Raw genomic sequence first — 23,020 nt, forward strand, 5'->3', positions numbered from 1 at the left:
TTAAGCCCAGCCACACCTAAACACCGAAGCACCACACAGCCACTCACTTGTTCCACCCCAGTGGGGTGGGGGAGAGCATCGGAAAGGGAAAAGTGAGAAAACTCATGGGTCGGCATGAGGACAGTTTAATAGCAAAAGCAAAAGCCATGCATGCAAGCAAAGCAAAGCAAGGAATTCATCCAGCAGGTCCCATGGGCAGGCGGGTGTTCAGCCATCTCCAGGACAGCAGGGCTCCGTCACGCATAACAAATACTTGGGAAGACAAAATGCCGTCACTCTGGATGTCCCTCCCTTCCTTTGTCCTCCCCCAGCTTTATATGCTGAGCATGATGCCGCGTGGCATGGCACATCCCTTGGGTCAGCTGTCCCAGCTGTGTCCCGGCCCGGCTCCTTGCGTACCCCCAGCCTGCTCGCTGGTGGGGTGGGGTGAGGAGCAGAAAAGGCCTGGGCTCTGTGTGAGCGCTGCTGGGCCGTAACGAACACATCCCCGTGCTACCAACCCTGTTTGCGGCACAACTGTAAAACATGGCCCCGTACCAGCGACTGCGAAGAAAATTAACACTATCCCAGCCACAACCAGCACACCCCTCAACAGCTAATGACAAAGAGTACAGCAAAATAATGGCTTTGCTTAAAAATAATAAATAAATAAATGTATAACAGAAATCAAGATGCTTGCATATATGCACATGGCATTATATAAACATAAGCATCACTTACTAGGGCTATTAAACTATGCTAAAATTTCATTAGGCAAGTGTTAACCTTGGCCGAAGGCCAAACTCCCCCCCCAGTGCTGCCACTGCCCCTCCTTGACAAAACGGGGTGAAAAAGCTTGTGGGTCAGTGTGAAGGCAGGGCTGTCACTTCCCAGTGACTGTCACTGGCAAAACAGACTCCACCGATTAAAATACATTTGGATAGTGAGAAACAAAGACCCAAAAACCGAAAAGGACACGTCGGCACCCCCCCTGCTCAAGCTCTGCTGCGCTCCTTCCCTGCCACCTCCCCAGGCAGCGCGGGGAGGCTGCGGTCTGCAGTCGGGACGTAGCAGTTTCTCTCTGCTGCTCCTTCCTCGTCCCTTTTCCCTGCTCCAGTGTGAGTCCTCCCCCAGGCTGCAGTCCTTCGGGGAAAATCTCCTCCAGCCTGGGCCCTCCATGGGTCGCAGGTCCTTCGGGAAAGATCCGCCTGCTCTGGCGCGGGGTCCTCCGCAGCACTGCGCTGTGGGTATCTGCTCCAGCATGGTTCTCTCAGGGGCTGCAGTTGCTGACCTGGGTGTTCGTTTGCGGGGCTGGTTTTCACATGCTTTTCCCCTTCTCTGCCCGTTTCGCCCTTTCCTACATTTGTTTTTCCTGAGGAGCTGCCAGCACGGCTGAGAGGCTCAGCTGTGCCCTGCGGTGGGTCCATTGAAACCGTCCATGTCCAGCACGGGGTGACCCCTGGCTTCTTCTCACAGGGACCTTCCCACTACCGAGACCTGCCACCTGCACCTAATACAGCAAAGCATTGAACAGCTTATACGTTGGGCAGTATTTGTGCAGCTTTGTGTCTTTTCTGTCTCAAAACAGGTTCTGCTATTCTGTTGAAACTGCAAAACATACTTCTTGAATATGAACAGAGAATAGAACGTGGGACAAATCGGTATACAGCTCTCCTGCGCGAAGTAAGGGAATTGGAAGATGAAAAGAGGGAGTCACGGTTCAGAGCGGAGAAGACTCAAGATTTGAAATCCATATTGGCTCACCAAGAAGCAGAATGGAAAAGTGATATCCAAAGCCTTAAGTATGTAAACTTGTGGTCTGATAATGTATTATCTTGTCAGTGGTTTTATTCCAAAAGACTCTGATGGTGCAGGCAACAGGATGAGAAGTTTCCAGTCTTTTGGGTTTGGGTTTTTGGAATCCCATGGGCCAGTTATGCTATGAAGTACATAATGTGAGAGGGGGAAAATGTCCGGATATCAGCTCCATGTACTATGTCTGGATGTTGTTTTAACTTTGTTTTCTAGCAAGAGAAGAAAACAAGAGAGTGTGTATGGGGAAATCAGATTTATAAGAGAGATTTGAGATACGGGTTGTTGCAGTTTTTTCATTTTGTCCTCGCAGCTTCTGTTGGCCTGTAATACTAGGATTTCTGGTAACTTCACCCAGTGCAAGTCAAACCAGAGCTTAGAGCATTTGTTTGCTTACCTGTTTGTTTGTTGGAAAGGTCAAGTTTGGGATTGCCCCTTTCCCCACACTCCTGAGCTAGACCCGGAGGCGTGAGGTTTCTCATCGCTGTTGACATCACGTCAGACAGGGGTGGCCAGCAGGCACCGTAGGCAGTTGAGCAAGGACAACTGCAGAGCCCTGGCCTGGGAGGGGAGATCTCCTCGTGGTGATCCCCGGTGGGATGGCGTGGCTGGGGAGCTGGCCCAGCAGGGCCAGGCGGCCCAGGCAGAGAGCGAGCTCAGCAGGAGCCACCGTGAGCTGGCAGCTGGGGCGGCCCGCAGCGGCCTGGGCTGTCTGGGGGGCAGCAGTGCCAGGGCACTGGGGGCAGGGAGTGCCCACCCCTCCTCAGGGCTTGCTGAGCTGTGTCTCGAGCCCGGGGTCCGGTTTTTGGCCCCCCAGCCCCAGCGATCTTGCCCAGCCCGTGTGAGGTCGGCAGGGAGATGCCGGGCTGGCCCGGGGGCAGGAGCACCAGCCCTGTGAGGGGAGGCTGCGGGAGCTGGGCCTGGGGGAGTTGGGCCTCCCAGCGCGGGGGAGGGGAGTACGAGGAAGACGAGGCCAGTCCCAGCTTGGCCTGGGTTTGACTTCAGCAGGTGTTCAAAATCCTCAAACATCTATCAAGTATAAAGAAGTAATATTTTCCTTCTAAATGAATTCTCCAAGCAGCGTTAATTTATACTTTCAAAAGTTACACTTTTTATGAAATTACACTAGAAATTATATGTAAAGCTTTTTCCTTGCAATATACGCCATTCAAATACAAATGTTTGTCAGTCTTTCAAGTAATTTTAGTGGTGGTTGATTCTTGTTTTGCAGAATTTCTAAAGCAGGCTTTCAAATTGGCAGTTCTTTCCTTACGTTGATACTTGGTTTTTATTTTTTTCTTCATCATTGCAAGTATATCGGAAAAAATAGTCAAAATAAGGATCAAAGGCAAAGCTGCTTTCTTGTTTGGGTACCGTGGGCACACCATGGACTGTTTTTTACCATGTCAGTGTTCATTGCTGATTGTTTCAGTTGGTAAAGAAGCTGACCTTCCATAAGGCTTTCCTTATAAATCAGCTTCAAAATGAAATTGCTGTAGTTTCTCCCAGAGGTAGATCCACTGAGGTTTAAAACTGGTTTTAATCGTATTCAGCTTAACCCCCATGCATTTCTGAATCTGGTTTTGAACACTGACATCCTTCTGGAGTAAACAGAAACTGCTTGTTCTGTCTGTGGGCAGCCTTACAGAAGGCTTGCTGAAAAATTGTTGGGTCTGCCATAGATAAGTGGCGTGCTGATTCACCAGTATTACTTCTAGTCACTGAATCTGTAATATGTAGGCTCAGTATACTAAGAAAATGTGTATTAACCATAGTAAAAGTTTATGATGCTTTGATCTGATGAGACAACAAACTCCTTTTTCGACAAAACGTCTTTAATATGAAGATGATTTATTTTTTTATTATAGAAGTGTACACACTAGTGTGCATTTCTCTATGTAAACTTAAAAAAACTGGTAAATCAATCAATGGTTTATTTCCATATCTTGTACAACTGATACCATGGACAGTGGAATGAAGTTAGAATTCTTTAAAAAGTTGAAAAGTACAGTAAAAATATGGAATCTGAAACCATTTAACATTTTTTTTATTGTTTGAGTTGTCTCTGCAAGTTCATCATGTGGAACATCTACTTTTATATCAGTGCTTTTGTTTCTCAAATACTCTGTTAAATCCCAGATGTTCTTTGAAACAAGAAGCAAAGAGACTTAGAGTAGAAGTGCTCTGTGAGAAAATGAGAGAAAAACTCCAAAGGAAAGAAGATCAGTGTTGAAAAGAAATGGAGGAGAAACAGAAACTTGAGTTACACTCAAGGAATTTAGAAATGGAGATAAGAACACTGAGAAAGCTCTTGAAACAGGTATATTAAATAATGAATTAAACACTTTCTTTTCTGCTTATTGTCACTTGTATTGCAGTATGCCTAGAGAAGGAGGTGCTTTGTTCATGGAAGAGGCATTGGATAACTATTGCCAAATTTTGAGGGCAGTAGAGAACAGTTGGATCACAATTGGTCTGTTCTTTTTTTTTTTTTTTTTTTGCTTTGCAGTTTATTATTCCTTTTTTCCTTTTTCAGAATTTAGGTTTCATTTGTATTTCAGGCAAAGCCTGACTTTTTTCTAAATTACTACAAAACATCCTGTATTTCTTCTTCTCAAACTTTCAGAAGAAAATTAAAACTTATTCTTTATAGGTGGATTATCATAGCTGTGGGGAATCAAAAATATTTTCAAGTGTTCTGGGGAGAGTGGGAAGATGTATTGCTAGCTCTGATTTTTCTCGAGATGCAAGCAGTTGTGTTACTGTAGGTTGAAGAGGAACATGATGAAACACAGACACAGCGCTCTCAGGAAAAGAGTGCCAGAGCCCTTCAAGAAGGAATTTTGAACAACCACCTTGGGAGACAAAAGGAGCTAGAAGAAGAGACAAGAAGATCTATAGGAAAAAATTCAGAGGTAAGCAGATTTTTTTTCTAATAAGTCAGATTTCACCATATTTGTTTTAAAGTCATAATAAATCTTATATAACTTTTCCTGTTTCTTGACGGTTTATTTACAGTTTACCAGTGTAACTTAACTGTGTAAATACCTTTCCTGTTTACTCTTATGTCTTTAAAAGTTCTGGAAAGCAGCATCACTCCTTTATGTACCTGAATTACTCGTGCAAGTCCGAAACTAATAGAACACACTATTTACCCCGTTTCTTAACCTATCTGTTATTTGTCATTTCACAGACATTTTATTATCACTTTTTAGGGTTTCTAGCAATGAAACACCTAGCTACCTATGTCAAGGTTGACCAGGAAGAAAGTTGTTTGGCAGTGTTTGTGTTTCCATTACTTTTTTTTTTAAATTAGTTATTCCCTTATTGAACTTACTTACTTCAAGTATGCCTTTCTTTTCCACCTCCACATACTGAAATTTTATGATCGACTATCAGCAATGAATTCAACTCTCTGTAGGAGTTAGAGTAATTGGAGGAGAAAAAGCAACCATAAACACTGTATTAAAAAAGATCTTGAAAAGAGTTTACCGAATTTCCTAAGAATGTGCGGTGCTTGGAAGCCTTGTTTGCTCTTGGCTGTGCTGCCCAATAAATGTAGGGTGAATGTGTTTAGGTGGAAAAAAGTTATACATATAATAAAGAGGAAATATACAGGACTGTTGCATTCTGGGGGTGATTGAGTTTTATAGCTAACTTCCAGTAACACAAAAGGGTAAGTGTTCAGAAGACATTTGAGAAGGAAAATACCCTTTCTAGCCTTTTTTTTATCAGATCTGTAGCACAACTAATTCAACCTTAAAGGCAATATTATAAAGGCATGCACATACAAGGAAGCACTGTCATTTTAAAGCTTTACACTTGAGATATTTTAAATAATTTTATTATTTGGTTGTTGGTTTAAGGGGGTATTGTGTATTTGGGATGTTCACTTAGGTTTTAAGGATGTTGCACTTCCGTTGTGTACGTACATTGTACATGCGCGTGGGTTCACAGAGTAGCTTATTGCCTGAAACTTCATCTTTGAAGTCATGCTTCAGTATTAGAAATGTTAAAATGCAGTTTATTGCTGAAGTTTTTTTGTAGAGTCATTTCCCAATTGGCTATTTATTCATGTTCCCTGTCATTCAGGAATCCAACACTGAGAGAGAAAAGGATATGTTGTACAAGAATCAGTTACTACAAGATGAGATTGCTGTGCTAAGGCTAGAAATCAATCAAGTAAGACTTAGACACCAGGAGGAAGAAGGAAAATCTTTAGAGGAAAATGAGACCTTGAAAGAAAAAAATGAAGCTCTCAAAAAGGAACTTAAACTGAACAAGGAAGCATTAACACAAACGGTTCTTCAGTACGATACAGAGCTGGACTTACTAAAGACAGAATCTGCAGTGCTGACTTCCAAACTTGAGCAGACAAACGAAAGTAAAGACAGACTAGAGACAGAAATCGAATCATTTCATTCCCACCTGAATGCTGCTGTTCAAGAACTTGAACGTCATCGGTCATCAGAAAAGGATGCTGAACAAAGATTTCACAGAGAACGTGATGAATGGCATCGCTTGCAAGACAAGCTCCATCATGACCTCTCCGACACGCAAGAAACCAACAAGAGCTTGTCTCTGCAGCTGTGTAAATCTGAAAGCAAAGCTAATAGGCTAGAAAATGAGCTTCACCAGTTGGAGCAAACCCTCAGAGAAAAAACTTTGCTTGTAGAAATGACACAAAAAGAATTAAGTCAAGCCCAGCGTCAGGCAAAGGAATGTGATCGTGCTCAACAACTTGAGAAAGATCCAGTAAGCGGACTTGTAATAAAACAGGAGTCCTTGCAGGAGCGATTGGCCCAGCTCCAGAGTGAAAACCTTTTACTGCGTCAGCAGCTGGAAGATACACAGAGCAAGAGGATCATGAAAGAAGAAGTAGCGAATGATGTGCAGGATCGGTTTAATGATACTCTGAAGAAACTCAGAGCTGATAGAGAAAAGCAAGTTTATCTCATAGAAGAGCAAAACAAGGATTTAAATGCCAAGTGTACTGATTTAAGGGAACAAGTCTTCAAATATGAGACTGACAAAGTAGAAAGAGAGGTAAAGGATATGCTTAGAAAGAACAATTTAAAGTTTGTCCGTTCTTGAAATTATTTTGTTTCTACAGTGTACCTGGTATGTTATGTGCATGGGACCAAAGAATACTGATTTGTTCTGGTTTGTTATGTTTCTCTCGGAATTGTGGAAGGTTTTGGCAAACGGGATATTAGTCCTCAGGTCTAAGCAGAGAACAGAAAAAAGGTATCCAAGTCTAAGCTTTGATCAAGAAAGGTGATTCTTCTTACTTAGTTCATAAAATGTTGAAGAACTCCAAAAGGCCAGATTCCTCCAGAAGCCCCTGCCTGCTGGTTGGTGGAAGATCCCATGAAAGCTTTAGATGGGTCAGTGTTGTCCCATGAAGTGCATTCCTACGTAATCCCTACTGTGAGCAGATGAAAAGATGAACACTGCCAAAAGTGTTCTCCATCATCTTTTCCACCTTTTTGTCTAGAAGAGGATGGCCTTTGCTTCAGCGAGGGCATCTGTTTCTGTAGTTACGTATTGGTCTGTTTGATGTGAAACCTGAAGTGATGGAATATCCTCAGGAATTCTGTCCCATGGCATTCTGTGGAACGTGGCTAACGGATAGAGACGTGCAGCAGCTTCTCTGTGGAGAACGCTAGATGCACAGACTGTACGTAGGTATTTTTCCTGTGCTCTGTGTGTGTGATACATCTTTCTTTTCTCTTTTGAAAGTGCGAGAGTGAAAGAAAGGAAGTGAAGAAGCTGGTAGAGTTGAAACACCCAGCTGAACTACGTCTGGACCAAGAAATGAAAAGAAACCTCGATCTGCAGAAAGACTGTAAGAGGTATGGCTTTTTAGCGTGGTGAAGAGGTATCCCTGAGTAGAAGTCATGCTTTATTGAACTGTAATGTAAAAGAATAGGTGTACCTAACTGTGAGCAGATGCCAGCCTCGTGCTAGTTCTTGCAAGGTACTTCTGTACATCAGCCCCTAGTTTTCAATAGCTGCCAAAACAACTGCAGCTGCAGGTTGCCCTGCAGTTCTCCTGGGAAGAAGGGAGTCTTTCATTCCTCTTTTCAGGTGAAATCTGGACTCTCCAAGTGTATGTGGCACAGGAATACTGGTTTTTCCTGGTAATTCCTGGTGTGTCAAGCACATTAAAGATGAAGCAAGCGGTGTCTGTGCTGTTTATATGAGAGTATGTGAAAAAGTCCAGTTTTGTTCCTTTGCTTCATTGTTTTTGTGACTAATTTGCTGTGCAGGTTGAAGAGGCTGCTGAGCAGAGCTACGAAGAAACTAAGGGTGTATGAGGAGAGAGGGGGACTGTCCCAGCTTAATTTGCAGGGAGAAATGAAGAACAGGTATTCTGAAATGGTCAATGAAGCTGACAGATTAAGAACAAAGGTGAGCTTTGCTTTGTTTGGGTTATTTTGGTGGTGGTGGTTTTTCTTTTGGAACCTCTGTTCTTTCTTCATACTTCTTTTCATGTTGTTGATTTTGACTTTTGTTTTCTTGGCTGTATTTCTGAATTGATTTGACTGGTTTTTGACGTTCCTTCTATGGCCACAGTAGTAGACGACTGTAATACTGATGTAGTTCTTAAGGGTAAAGGTGGAAGTGTTACGTACACAGCAGTATCTGCGAGAGCATGTCAAGGGCAGGCTGTCCTGCAGAGGTAGGGCAAAGCAAGAGCCACAGCAAGGCTGGCAGGGTCTGTGACCACACAGGCCAGGGATCAGCCCCACAGGCCCTCACCAAGAAGAGCAGAAGAGTTCTGGGGACAGTTCTGGGGACAGTAAGCAGAGTGTGCCAAGAGTGCAGGTCACCAGGCCGGTCCATAGGGATGGGCAGGTCTGCAGTCCTACTGGGATGTCACATCCATGGGTGAGGGTCAGGGCTGAGAGCAGTGAAGGCCCAGCACAGGCCTGGCTGCAGCTTGAGGCCGTGGCAGCATCGTCGGGCTCCGACAGATGCATTCCCTCTCGGAAGAGAGGGGAGTAACGCCACCATCACTCGGAACAAGTCTATGAAGTTGGCCTTGCCCAAGGTCACCCCCTGAAGCCTGTCTCGGGCACGAGTTGAGCAGGAGGCAGGTGGGGGTTTGCTTTTCGGAATGGTGTCTTTGCTTCCCAGGGCACAATGCAGTGTGAGGTGATGCAGAAAAAATGCAGTAACTTATTGCTTACTAGTAGCTGACTCAGTCCATCTTTCCTGGTCTTGGAGACCCAGAAACGCTTTTGAGGTTGCTCTGGCTGTTTGGTAGCATGGAACTTTTTATCTGCTTCTCCGCTCATTACTGAGATTTGTTGCTAAAGTAGCTGTGTTTCAAAATTATGCTCCTTTTTAGAAGATATTACTGTAGAATGAGTCAACTGCCATGACAGTGGCTCATTTTTAGTTCACAGGTTAGCAGCATATTTGTGTTCCTGTTGGAAGAGTTATTTTGAATGACAGGGAATGGAATTACGTTTGGGCAATTTTAAATAAGTGTAACGTTTCTACTTATTTTAGAGACTCTTTCAAGTGTTGACTCTGCTGGTTTCCCCCACTTTTTTAAAAACAAAAGATGATGGGATATCATGTTTTATGGTTAATAGGTATAGACGATGGATGTTTCTGGAGGGGGAAAGAAGGGGATAGAAGCTGTAGTTGACCATTGGGACCTATGGGAAGTCTGATATTTCCTGGAAATCTTTTGAAAACTAACTGTAGCTTTGACCTAAAGAGACTGTCTTCTGCCACCAGTGCTGTAAAAGCGGTGTTCTGAACCACTATTTCCAGATCCATTAGCGTAATGGAAGAAAAGGGTATCAGTTTCTTGTCTTGTCAGTTCTGTGACAAAGCTTTGACCGCGTGACAGCATGTGACAATTCCTCTGAAGCGTGACACATGTTTTTTTTTCTGATGAAACCAGAAGGTGGCTGTGATGTAACTGGGTATGGGTGTGTTTGATTTCCTATGATCGTATGAACACCTCGCAGAAGAATAGCCCTAGTGCTTTTCAGCCTAGCCCTGCGGGTGTAATGCCGCTGGTTTGGTACCTCTTGGTCTGTGACCCACTGCAGAACTGAGGAAGGATGGGAACCTGAGGAATGCTGTCAGAAATTATGTGAAAGCTGTTCTTGTTTTAAAAGAAGAGCCTGGTTTCACTTTTGTTTTAACACTGAATCAGCAGATGGTAAATACAGTGTTGATGGCCAACTCCTTTACCAATTTTCACAGATTTGACTAATTTAGATCCCTCTGAGTTCCCTGGTTTTTTCCCCTTTCCTGTCTACAGGTTGATGAACTTTCCCAGCAGCTGGAGATAAAGTCTAAAAAAGGCATGCAGCTAGAAGCACAAAATCATGATTTGTGAGAGGAGTTGTCCACCACGCGTGGGAACCATGAAAAACTGGAAAAGAGCAAAAGCCAGCTGAAAGAAGAGGTGGCTAATCTCAAACACCATATGGAGACTAACATGGTGGATCGCAGCCAAATAGAACTATACAAAAGAGAGGTGGAAGAACGAGCTGCACAAGAAATAAGACAAAAACTACAAGAAGTCAATCTGATTTTGCAGGTAAGTTAATTTCTTATGTGTGTCTGTTATAGACTTCTGTTTTGGTTGTCATTTTTAGGGGTGGTGGTGGTGCCTGATTCCATGTGTTACGCTGTACTTCTGCTTTTCCTGAAGGGCAGTGGGAGAAGGGAATATGGTTGGGCAAGATGCTTTCATGTGCGTGCAGTGTGCCTGCAGGCCCTGAATCAAAAACTTGCCCAAGGTGTGGATTTTCATTTTGCAGTTCTTGGAGGGGTATCACTGTCCACTGGTCTTGTTCTCATTGTTTAGCCTTGAATGGGTATTGCAACTTAGAGTTGTCACAGCCAGGCATACACATCTTCCTTAGTCATTGCATAAGGGGCAATGCTCAGAAAAGAAGTCGCCAAAGCTGCAGGGTGGGGGGTGGGGGTGCGGCATCTCTGTAATTTCTTTGAGGAATGCTATGCCCTGTCCTACAGAGATAGTGTTCCTTCATCAGTAGCTTTGATGAAGAATAGTGCTAAGATGGGGGTTCTTTCTGAATGAAAAGAATCATTTAGTGTGGTAGTTCCAAGGTTCTGCCCTGGTCGCTGATGGCAGTGAGGAGGCACAGTTGCCTCGCTGAATAGAGCTGGGCCCTTGAAATTGGGTACATGCAATTGACTGGCGAGGGGAATTCTCTTTTTCTTTGTGGTGGTTGAAAGTGTGTATCTACTTCGGATGCAGGCAGCCTCCCAGGACAGATTAGAACAAATCAGAGCCAGTCGTCATGCTTTGCTGACAAGCCAGCTAGAACACAGAATTGGAGACCTCGAACGTGAATTAGACAGGATAAAAAATACCCAACGAGACAGTATTTTTCAAAAAGAATCCGCACAGGCAGAAGTGGAAAAGTACAAAGACCTGTATCTGGAGGAGGTAAAAAATGGAAGATGCCTAGCAAAAAAACTGGAAAGGTTTTTTTTTCACCCTGCTTTTTTGGGGTGATAATAAGATACTACTTTTTCCTCAAGCAGTTTTCTTCATTAAATACCTTTTCTACATCTGGTCAGCATTATGCATAAGATAGCATATTTGTGATGAAAGTACCTTAAGGCTCCCCCCTGTTCATTGGAACTATCTTCATTTCTCTTCAGTGTTCCAGCAGTAACACCACCGATCATGGGCGTTAATAGGATATTTTTGAAGTTGAGTTTGTTTTAACAGGCAGCCTTTTTGCCAGTCTCTAATCTCCTCTTCTTATTCTAAGTATGGCAGAAAAGAGAATGTCATGTCCTTTACTGCTTGAATAAGGATAGGCCCTTCAGAGAACGGCATTTGATGCTATGAAGAAGAACAACAAAAATCTTTTGGCTTCCATTTTAGCAGCGTGTCGTAGGTTTCAGCTTTCTTTGGGAAGGGAAGGGTAGCCCAGAGTTCTTACGCAGGTGATGTACCTTTCAGAAAAAGATATGTAAACACACGGTGTGCACAGACTGCTTTGAGGCCTTAATGCTGAGAAGTCCAAACTGGTTAACTCTTGCTGCTTCTTGCAGGTAGAGTGACTACTTAGAAATAGGCTCTCCAAAAAAACCCCAGATCCAGTTATGGAGATTTTTTTTGGACTCTCTTAATCCCTTCCACTTTCAGAAGTCAGATAATAGTCAAAGACCTGGAGGGTAACTTTGTGGAAGTGTTATTACCAAAGATAATTCTTTGTATGCTTCTGAATGTTTCAGAGCTAGTGAGAGACTAGCAGAAGCCAACGCTAAGCTCCTTCAGGAGTGCCATAGAAGCAAACCTTTGATTGCAAGCAGCGCTGTCAGTGGTCCAGTTCTGTATTCAGCTGAACTGGGACATATTAGCAACAATCCGGCACTGAATAGAAGTCTAAATCTAGGAGGAAGCTTCCTAACCCCGACCGGGAATACGTTACCATCAAGAAACAGAGTTGAAGCCTATGTGGCTAAGGTAAGCGTTTTTAAATACTGTTCTCAACTAGTGTTGAAGAGTATCTGTAAGCAAGGTTGTGCTTTTCAGTCTAAAGTTAGAATCCATTTCTAGTTCCAAACCATATGCTCTAATATGCCAAACCAAATTGCTCATCAAAACAGTACACAACTAGGTGGTAGAAATGAAGACTTTTGGTCATCAGGGTTATACAAATTTCCAGAAGTGCTCAAAGACCAAAAATTACTGAGATCTAAATGATGGACTGCGTAACAACATTCTTTTGCAAGAGAAACTGTGATGAAGAATACTGTGGCATAGGAAGCTCCCAAATAAGCTCTTCAGTAAAATTTAGTGCCAATGCCCCATCCCTGGCAGTGCTCAAGGCCAGGCTGGATGGGGCTTGGAGCAACCCGGTCTAGTGGAAGGTGTCCCTGCCTATGGCAGGGGGGCTGGAACTGGATGATCTTTAAGGTCCCTTCCAACCCAAGCCATTCTGTGGATGACCTTTTTTAAAACAGCTAACTTTATGATCAGACATCAGACATCTTTCTTTGAGACACCATTTCCTTCTTCCCTGATCTTCATTTTAGCAGTTTCTTCACTGGAACGTGTTTTAGTACAATACCAACAAAGGGATGCTTCAAAAGTAGGATGGTATGAACAGGACACGTAACTTCTCACTTGAGTGCGGGACGTATGCTGTGCATAGGAGGCATTTGTTTTTGTGGGTCCTGCTATGTGGTGTTATATGTAACTGCTCCTCAGGAAGTCTACAGAGCTTTCTGATTTTGTACAAAAGCTGCAACCTCTGCGTACCTCTGGTCAAAGTATGCCCTGTAATTAGCAGTCAGCATGATAGCACATCCCTCACAGAGTGGTAAACGTGATATCATGAGAGTTGGAAACCAGATGTCAGTTGTCGTAATCAGTTTCCCACCTAGCATAGGACTGAGGCATGGGCAAGCTTGCCTGTTCAGTCGGTGTCTGTCCCTCGCATATTCTGTTGTTGAATGGATGTGAGAAGCATTCGCTCACTTTTAAGTCTATCTCGGTTCGCTGGTCCCACCTACACTGGAAAGAATCCATTTAAATGACGTGTCTGCATACTGTGCCTGGTTTAAGAAAAAGAAAAAAACAAACCAAACAACAAAACAAAAATGGACAAAGCGGTGTGTAGGTAGTGCGTAGCAGTGGCAGTTAAGAGATGAACTTTTCTGTATCGTTGCAAATGTGTTTTTTGTGTCAGAGGGGTGGATGTAACGCTGCATAAAGAACGTGGGAGGCAATTAGTACTGTACCATCTGCAGGGATTATTCTGCACGCAAGCAGCAGAAAGGAGGCAAAATTCAGGGATCCACTGCAAAACTGAAGTAAGGAGAAAGCCAGGACAAGGGAACAAGAGGGACAGGGAGCAAGTGAGGGCAGGGGAAAATGAGAGAGATGGGAATGAGATGTTACAAGAAGAAAAAGGCAAAGGAGGAAACCATCCCACTTCTAGGAAAAAAGCTGTCCTAGTTTAAAAGAAAAGGGTTTAACAGTTGTGGTTTGTTTTTTTGAAGAAGAAACAGGAAAAAAAGAATAACCTCCCTGTTACTAAATCCAGCTGCACATCTTTTTATGATATTTCTTCCTGTAATCACCAGTTAGGGTACAACTGAGACTAATTGTAGTGGCACTGCTTGTAGCCTCAAGTCACCTGACGTTCAGTGTATTCAGGGAAGTCTTAAAACCTGATCTTCTCTGGAGTCCTTCAGAAGAAAGGAACTGAGTTCTCAGAGGTGCAGTAGTTGCTCGAGGACGTGCATCTAAGTGAGTATTTCACTTAGAACTGCGGGCTTAATTGTTCTCAGTTGGGTGCAGTATGTCACGTGCATAACATGCATCTGAGAAAAGAGGATTGAATTGGAACGTAAGACTTTGAAGTCAGGAAGTAACAAAAGGGAAAAACTGCATGTATCCCTCTGCATGCAGTAATGGGTGGCAAATCTCAATCAGTTTCCAAATTCAAAATTACTGGGTGCACGGTCTGTGCAGTCATTTCCACAGGAGTCCTGTGCCATTCAGGAGGCAAGTTGGAGCATGAGGGAAGAAATCAGAGATTATAGTGTTAGTCTTTTTTGAAATGCTTTGCTGGTTGTGCCGCCTGGTATTCTGTCTGTTCACCAGACTGTTTCAAAACAGAAGAATTTCTCTGACTCTAAGCCTTTTCTTCACTTCACTGTTTACTTCAGTTATGCCTCAGCTTTGTTTTCCCACTAACCTGGTTCCCTTCTACAGAATTTGCCTTGCCTTTAAATTCAGGATGCACAGTGCTGCCTTGGCTGGAGATGACAAATGCTTCTGCCACTGAAGCTCTAGATGACAGGGAGTTAAGAAGCTGAAATTGCAGTGTGCCTCAGGCAGACCTTTTGCACCGCTTTTTTTAGTCAAAGCTCTCTGCAGATTTGGTGTTCCTTGTAGTTGCTTCCTCAAGGTGAGAAGGGCTATTGGAAGTAGAGAACGTGCCAGCCATTCTGAAGAGGAAGATGTTTGTGTAAATTTCGTTTGTGCAGAAGCTTTGAAATAGCTTCAGGGGCAAAGAGGTGAAAATAGTTCACACTGCTATTATTCAAAATGATGGTAATCATTGGTCCTGCAGCTGTTGGAAAAAACACTGGTAAATGATGCTGACAAGAGGAAGGAGTGCTCCACTAGCAAGTGGACACAGTTTCTTCTTTAGACTTAACTAAGGAATTTGGTGTTTAAAGGCTTGAAAGATCGCACCGTTTTCCTAAACACGAGGCATGACTATCAGTGATTACACATAGAGTCGTACATGTTGAAGATGGTCATGTCGCAAGTTCAGCAAAAAACGAGCATGTTATTCTTAAAAAAGCATAAAGAAATGTGTTGCATTACAGTATAGCCCCTTCCCCTTTATCAAATATATACGCTACAGAAAATAATCACCTTGAAGTGCAAAAGGATCTTTAAAAATACAAAAAAGTTCATATTGGCACAAGCTTATTAACCAGTAGAATCCCAATCACGTGCAAACATCTTCAGGGTTTTTGGTGGTTTTTATTTTTATTAGAGCTTCAGTGATGTGGAATAAATTACAAGTACTTGACAGATTCTGTGCATGTCATTAGACAGTGACCGTAGCAACTAGCAATTCAGTATTTCAGACCTGCTCCCTTAGTCCTAAGGCAAGGAATGTCTCCTGCAAGTGCTGCAAGGAGGTTTTGGGACTGGAGTCCTGTTGTTAGGTTTAACAAATGTCAAGCTTAAATCCTAAGAGCTGTGCCAAAGGCTGGTGAAAATGAACATGGGTGTCTTGACAGAAAAGAACAGTGAACTCTGCAACCAGGGTGAATCAGTGGGTAAATGAAACCAGTTTAATGTGGGAAGGGAAATGTCTGCTTCCTACTTCATCTTTCAGTTTCTGTTCCATTTCTGATTTGGCTTTCCGCACTCTTGTAGCAGTCTTTGTTGTTAGCTTTTTTACTTGCTTTGTTTACAGGTAGGCCGCGTTTTTGTTTCTCACTGAAGACCTGTGAACTTAAGGCCATTTTTCTTTCTTCTTCAGCTCCTTCATCAAAAATCTGCCCGTCTCTCTCTTCTCTGCAGCCAGATACATGGCAAGGTTTGCAGCCAGCATTGTTTAATGTTGGGTGGTATTTTTTTATACTGGAAATGTTGTCTATTTATGCTGTTAGGTTTTGATTAAAACTTACTGATGTATTCACATTTTCCTAACACTGCACATATTTTGAACTTTAGTTTGTCCAAGTGAAAGAGTGACTGCTGCAGGGGACTTCTCTGCTTTATGTATTTGTAATGCAATGGCTTCTGTGGTAGTTAACCATCTGTGAGATGATAGTCTATGGATTTAATCTCTTACAATGGAACTTCTTTGAGCTCTAGGAGTAGGTTGGTTTACCCTCCTTGCCAGTTTTGGTATTCAAAAAGTTCTTGGTGGTCACAACAGTTGTGTCTGGAGTACCAGTACTGTTCTGAAGTTGAGTTCCTAGACTCCGAGCATCATCTCACGGAGTCTTACAGGATCCAGCTTACTCTGCGCTAAAGCAGCCTGTGTGGATAAGTAGTAAGTCAACACCACTTTCTGAAAAAGAACTGTTGAGAAGGTGCCTGCTGCAAATGAACACCTGGTGTGTTACCGCCTGAAGAGATGTGCAGTGAGGTGAGAAGTGCCTGCTCAGGAGGTTTGGGACACTCAGCTGTGATGCCTTTCCCAGGGGTTTGGGGAGAAGGAGAAAAGTGGAGGCAAGTTAAGGTCCTCGGAGGTGTATTTTGCCTGGCTCTTCATTCATTCCCTTTTCAGAAATCAGTGTGTTGGCTTTATTTCCACCTATTTCTCTTCCCTCAGACATGGATGAGAATCGCAAAGACATTGATGGAATCAATAAGAGGAAAACAAGATCTTTTTCTTCTCTTGCTTGATTCGTACATGTTGCGGAGAGTCCTGTGGACCTTCTAGTCATTGTGAAGACTCAGGAAACCAGGGAAAGTGGTTTCTTCTAACACCACTAACTACTGCTACTTTGCTTGGGCTTGGTCCTGGGTTTGGGCCGTATTTTGGTCTAGGCATTAGTTTTCCTGCTTTTCTCTGTTACCTGTGTTTCGTCTCAGATGTTAGGGGGTCCTTTCTCCCCAGGATTTTGCTTCTCCTTGTACCTGCTGGAAAACAATTAGAGATTTGGGGGGTCCTTTTCCATTGTTCATGCAGCTCTGTTGGCACAGAGTATTTCAATGAAGTATCACGGAGGGGTGCTTCTCCTGCAGGATCCGGTGAATTTGGTCCCAGCTTTCCCTGTGTTCCTGGAGAGAGAGCCCTTCCCTCCGCTTCGCTGGTTTACAGCCCCGCTCCTTTGACCCTTGCAATTACTGCCTGTTACTGCTCCTCTTGTGAGGGTAAGCAGAGTGGTTTCCTTCCTGAGGCTCTTGCTCTCTGTGTCCTGTTGAGTACCCTGTGTAGTGTTTCCGTTCTTCTTGTTGTTGTTGTTACGCTGCTAGGTGGGTCTGCTCATTTAATAAAATAAATGCTCCTTCCCCCAGGAATTCAGTACTAAAATCAAGAGAGTCGCAGAAGGAGTGAGGGTGGAAGGGGCCTCTAGAGATGATCTAGTCCAACGTCACCCCTGCTCAAAGCAGGGTCAGCCGTAGCAGGTTTCTCACGGTTCTGTCAGCCAGGTGTTATACATCTCCAAGGATGGACACTCCACAACCTTTTCTGAGCAACTTGTTCCAGTGGCTGTCCATGCTTACAATTTAAAAAAAAAATAATTATAAAAATCCTTATGTTAAAATTTCCTCTATCTGGATTTGTGCCCATTCCTCTTGTTTTTTTGCTTGGCACCGCTGAGAAGAGTCTGGCTCCATCTTCTATACTCCCCCCACCAGGTATTTATACACATAGATAAGGTCCCCCTGAGCTTTCCTGTTCTCCAGTAAAGAAACAGTTGCAGCTCTCAGCCTCTTCATATAGCTCACAAGGTCCAAGCCCTGCAGCATCTTCATGGCCATCGTAGCCCTGGAAGCTGTATGATATCTGTTTGGAAATTCACTTCTGTGTGTCACAAATTTGATGGGAAAAAAATGTAGGAGTAACAAGTATCATCAAATGTAAACAACAGCATATAGCGCTTGGACTGTGACTCTTAAATTAAGAGATGTGATTCCTTCTTGTGAAGGCTTCTGAAGGTGGAATCATAAGTGAGAATAACTTAATTGGTAACAATACCCCCTTCTAGGGGAGAAAAGGCGTAAGTGCTCCTTTGTAGTGATCCAGGCTGATTCCAGCTACATAATAAACCCCAGAGCACTTGCTGCGTAGAAGCTGTAGCTACGGTTGTTTTTCTTAGTACACAGTTTGCAAGAAAAAATTGTGTGTGCTTTTATATTTTTATAAATGTGTGTCATGGTATTTGCAATAACAATAAAGAAAAGTTTTGGCATCATCTGTAGGAGCTCTTTCAATTTCCCATCTTAAGGTGGAGAAAAGAAGAATATTGGCACACGCTTTTTTCTATACAAATGGTGTGTGTCAATCCTGCAGCAGCTGCTGGTGCAGCTCTTCTCTCTGTGAAGTTGCAGAAGCCAGCCTCAACTGGCTGATTTGTCCCTGTGGGTGGCATTTGTACATATCTCAGCCTGTAGCTGACATTCTGTTCGTGTGTTTGATGATAAACTTCAGCCATACCTTCACCGCAATAACTGCGCTAGGCTTTCTTGCTTTCTTCCTGTGTATTTTGTTAAATGCCCAGTAATAATCCAGCTGGTGAGTTACAAATTGTTTTGTTAACATTGCTGAGCAATGAGGCAGCTGCAGCCCGACTGACCAGAAGTTTCTCTTCAGTAAAAATCAAACCCCAAACCAAGGTGTGTCTATTTGGAATTATATTTTTAGGGTTTCTCTCATTATGTGTGGGTTTTAAGAATGTTTTAGAAGTTTAATATTAGAAAATCGTAACTGTTAATATTTTAACTATATTTTCTGTATAATTCTAGGTACAGCAGGAACTAGATGAAAAAATCGCTAAAGAACTTAAACGAGGTAATGTGTCACTATGTTAGGGGCATTTTTAAGGAAAAAGAAGAATGTTCCTAACTCTTGAACGTAATGGCTTGAAAGCTGTCAAGTTCCTGTGCTAAGCACAGGGAGGTTTTTCTGCTAGCTTTCCAGTTTAGGCTTGAATGTGAACATTTCCTGCTTACCAAAAGATTGTGTAGAATGTTATGCAGTTGCCTGAAAAAGACAAGTGCAAAGAAAACTAACCCACTTCCTCTACACGGGTGCACTTGGCTTAAGCTGAAGTCATGTTTTTCTAGAGTGAATCCTTGAGCACAAACATCAAACATAAAAGAAGCCCTGAGAGAAGACGTTTATAGACTTCAGCCATCGCTGCTTCTTCCATGTGCGTCAGTTGCATTCCGCACTAAATCATACTGTGCACATTCTCTGCTGTTGGACCTTGATTTTTGCTGTTTCTTATTCATTGCTTGTATTTGTAGCTTATATGTTGCAGTCTTTTTTGAATAAGCAAGAAAAATATAATCAGTGATGAAAGATACCCTTTCTTTAGGAAAAAATCATTTAGTAGCACTTAGGCAAACATAAGATGAGTTGAATGCTTTTAACACATAGCATGAAACATGCTCTATAATATGAGGCCAGGTGTCCAAAGAGGAATTCCACCTGTTTCAGGGTAGTCGTTCCTCCAGAGTCACTGCTTTGCTTTGCAGTGACTGGTGCTATTTCAAAGCAGGTAGCCCCTGCAAGAATTTCCTTCTGTTCCTGCATGCTTTTGGTAATACAGAGAGTGTTCAGCTGTAGCTTCACAGCTCTTTCCGTGTGTCCAAATGGACACAAAGCCGTTGCATTTCATCCGGGTGCGTTTTGAACCTGACTGTGCATCTGCTAGGTGTCATAGAGTGCGCTTGGTTTCAGGACCTTGTCTGAAAAATGTGGCTGGAGAAGAACAGGAAAGGTGGGCTTGCTTTCATTGAGTATGTGTTTTTGTGGAGGAAAGAGGGTTTTGCCAGGGTGAGTTACAAAGACGCCCCTCAAAGAAAGTGCCAGGCTAGGAGACTTGTCCTGGCCTGACTGCATTGCAAAGGTGTTTGCGTTTTCACCGGCGGATTCTTTTTAAGTTTGTCACAGAGAAGGCAGAAGCTGGTTTTTAGGAGTAGAGTTCCAATAAATCACTGCTTTGAACATTCAAGGAAAACAGATACTGGAGGTTCGAGAGGTCTGCAGGGGGGCTCAGTTTAGCACTGGTGTAAGCAGGAGTCATTTGTGGATTCCCTGAAGATGTTCAATGTGTAGCCTATAGAATTTCTGTCACTGGCTTTAGAAATACTGTTGACTGGTAAGCAAATGTGGAAAAAGATTGTTTCTCCCTTTGTGCCTAGCCCTTTGATTGTTACGATCCCTTGGAAGTTTTTAAATCTCTTTCTGGACTGTAGTCTCTCCAGTTATCCATAATGTTTTTATAGTGACTGATTTGGCCCTGTCTAGGGTAAAAGCAACACCGGAATCTTGTTTCTCTTCTCCCTAGCCACTGCTGAACTTGAAGCTGGATCTGCTGGAGCTTCTCCCACGGTATTTTCTGATGGATCTTCAAAAAGTATCCACGTTGACCAGGATCCCCTTTGCAGGGCAGTACAGGAGTACCATGATGTTTTAACCAAAAATTACCTGATTTGAACAAAATGCTGGGAAAAAAGCTCCGGAAAGGATTTTGTTTACATAGTGCGTCTATAGTTTCTCATCCCACAGTTCAGATGTGCAAATGTGTTTATTGCAGTCCGAATGTGAATTCTATTAAATGGATGTCAAGCACATTGCACTTGCCTGTTGGCTTATTGATGCATAGGTGTTTTATTTTGCACTCGCCATGAGAAGCACACCTATTTTTGTCTGACTAGCAGAATGACTCACCTTGATTCCTGAGCTTGACAGAATTGTCAAAATGTTTCTTACTAACGTAGAAGCATTATTTTTTCTCCACTGATGTTCTGTGTTTTAACAAAAGCATTCCCTTTGTTCTGCTTAATCCTTTCACCCTGTGTGTTTTTAATGTTTCCAGTGTTACTTTAATGCTTAGGACATCATTTGATGTGATTTGAGCCTGCTGCTTCAGTCCAGATGCCGTGACTGCTTCTGCCGATAAAGTGAAATCTTTACCAGTGGTCATGCTGGAGGACGGGGCACTTCACATTGCTGTCACCTTATGCGCCTTAGGTTTAACATTACTGTGAGTGTGTAGCAGTGCAGAGAGTTACGTGGTGGGTTTGGTATGTTTGTTTTGGATCACAGGACCACGGAACGGGTGAGGTTGGAAGGGACCTCTGGAGGTCATCCGTTCTAGCTCCCCTGCTCAGGGAAGGCCGCCCAGAGCTGGTTGCCCAGGACCATGCTGGCTTTTGAGTATCTCCCAGGATGGAGCCTCCATGGGCAGCCTGTGCCAGTGCCCAGTCACCCTGATCGGAAAGAGGCATTTCCTGACGTTCAGCCCCAGCCCTCTGTGTTTCCGTTTGTGCCCGTGGCCCCTCACGGTATTCATCTTGGCGTTTGTGTTAAAGGCCGCTGCAGCTGTAGACATTCCCAGTTACTACATCAGCAGCTGTGCTGTACCTGAAACACTTCATGTGCGGGAAAAATGAATGTTAAAATACTAACTTCCAGTCTCCTCAGTACTTTCCAAAACTTGTATGATAGGGCAGCCAATCTTTTTGTTGCTGCTAGCAGCTGATGATGTGGTGGCGGTAGCCCAGTTGGTAGCCAGTGTTCTGGGACATTTGTGTCAATAAAAGAAGCAGGTTTACTTATTTCAGGGAGTTACCTGTTACTGAAGATCTGCGTTGTCATTTCCTGTCCACAGAAGTCAGTAGTGATCAGAAGATGATAGAACAAAGTCCCAGTTCTGGGAATGGAAGAATGGTTGTCCCAAGATCAATGAAGACTGGAAAAATTTGGGGGTTTTACCCACTAATTCAAGGACTTGAGTTAACAGGCAGTGAGGAAAGCAATGAATGTTGCTGTGACGCTGTTCCTTTTTATATGAATACATATTTGTGAAGTTAATATACTGTATTTAATTCAGATATTGTTTCAATTTGAAATTTAATAAACTTTGTCATCTAGTATATGTCTTTGTTTTATCGTTCCCCTTCTTGACATCGCTTTCTACCCCTTTCCCTAACTGTACAGCTCTCCAGAGCGCTCTGCTCCTTTCAGCTCTGTTCACAGCTGCACCTTCAGCCTGTCCTGGAGGCCAAGCAAAAGGCCAGCATGTGTGTATGTCCTTTTCCACAATTGTGTTAACACCACGGACTGGTGTTGTACTCATGATCAGTTCCCAGACTTTTCCTGTATTTTAGAGCAATCCTCCTTGTGGTTTGGGCAGAAGGTAGCAGGTGAGCTTCTGCTGGCCGTGAAACGCTGGGAAATCCCGCAGGTTTTGATCCCATGGGGAGCCAGCCAATTTGTAGCTGCAAAGGAAAAAGGTGTAATGAAATTTCTCCAGCCTGCACCAGAGTGGTCAAAGAGAAGGTCAGCTTTTGCTACTTCTAGTGTCTCTCCACAGAGGAAGCAGGGACAGAACATCTTGACATTCACGTTGTGTTGTCAGTCACTGTGATAAACTCAGACGTGACCTGTGCTCAAGTTTCTTCACCGCTCTCTGCTGCCAGCTCTTAGTGAGAGGGGAGAGCTCTTGGCTGGTGGAGCAGCAGAACAGAAATTCGGTGTTGGCATCTGCCATAACCGGCATTGATAGCAGTTATGATGAGGCGTGAGGGGGGTACAGAGAAGGCCAGGCAATTCCTGCGCTCGAAAGTCCATCCCCAGTGTCACTGTGGGGACACTCCTGATGAAGCAGGAGAGGGCATGGCACGTAGGGGAGGCTCTGAGGCCTGGAAGACAGGGAATGTCTGTCCCATCTTCAAGAAGGGCAAGCCCGAGGAGCTGGGAACTGCAGCCTCACCTTGCTGCCTGGGAAGGTGGTGGAGCACGTACTCTGGAAGCCGTTTCCAAAGACTGGGGACAAGAAGTTGGTAGGGAGGAGTCAGCATGGGTTTGCACAGGGTGAAATCATGCCGCACTAACCTGGTACCTTTCTAGCGATGTGTGAGTAACTGAGTGGACAGAGGAAGAGCAGTGCGTGCTGCTTACCTTGGCTTTAGCAAGGCTTTCTCTGGCTTGTGCCCTAACAGTCAAGTTCAGGTTCAGGAACTTCCTGATCTCTTTCCAAAGGAGAA

The 23,020-nt window shown here is 43.6% G+C and overlaps 1 protein-coding gene across 1 annotated transcript in view; it reads left to right on the forward strand.

Moving 5' to 3' along the window:
- The window catches only part of ANKRD18A (ankyrin repeat domain 18A), a 53,029-nt gene extending 31,122 nt beyond the window's left edge, over positions 1-21,907 (forward strand). The window contains 12 exon segments of the mRNA XM_055790987.1: positions 1,568-1,781; positions 3,931-4,111; positions 4,560-4,706; positions 5,884-6,837; positions 7,534-7,646; positions 8,064-8,205; positions 10,082-10,363; positions 10,587-10,597; positions 10,996-11,280; positions 12,043-12,274; positions 18,767-18,812; positions 20,317-21,907. Of these exon segments, the coding sequence (XP_055646962.1) occupies positions 1,568-1,781; positions 3,931-4,111; positions 4,560-4,706; positions 5,884-6,837; positions 7,534-7,646; positions 8,064-8,205; positions 10,082-10,363; positions 10,587-10,597; positions 10,996-11,280; positions 12,043-12,274; positions 18,767-18,812; positions 20,317-20,465 (2,756 nt within the window). The 3' untranslated portion in view covers positions 20,466-21,907.
- Positions 21,908-23,020: the final 1,113 nt, after the last annotated feature.

Source organism: Falco peregrinus, chromosome Z, assembly GCF_023634155.1.
Source record: "Falco peregrinus isolate bFalPer1 chromosome Z, bFalPer1.pri, whole genome shotgun sequence".
Classification (NCBI taxonomy): domain Eukaryota; kingdom Metazoa; phylum Chordata; class Aves; order Falconiformes; family Falconidae; genus Falco; species Falco peregrinus.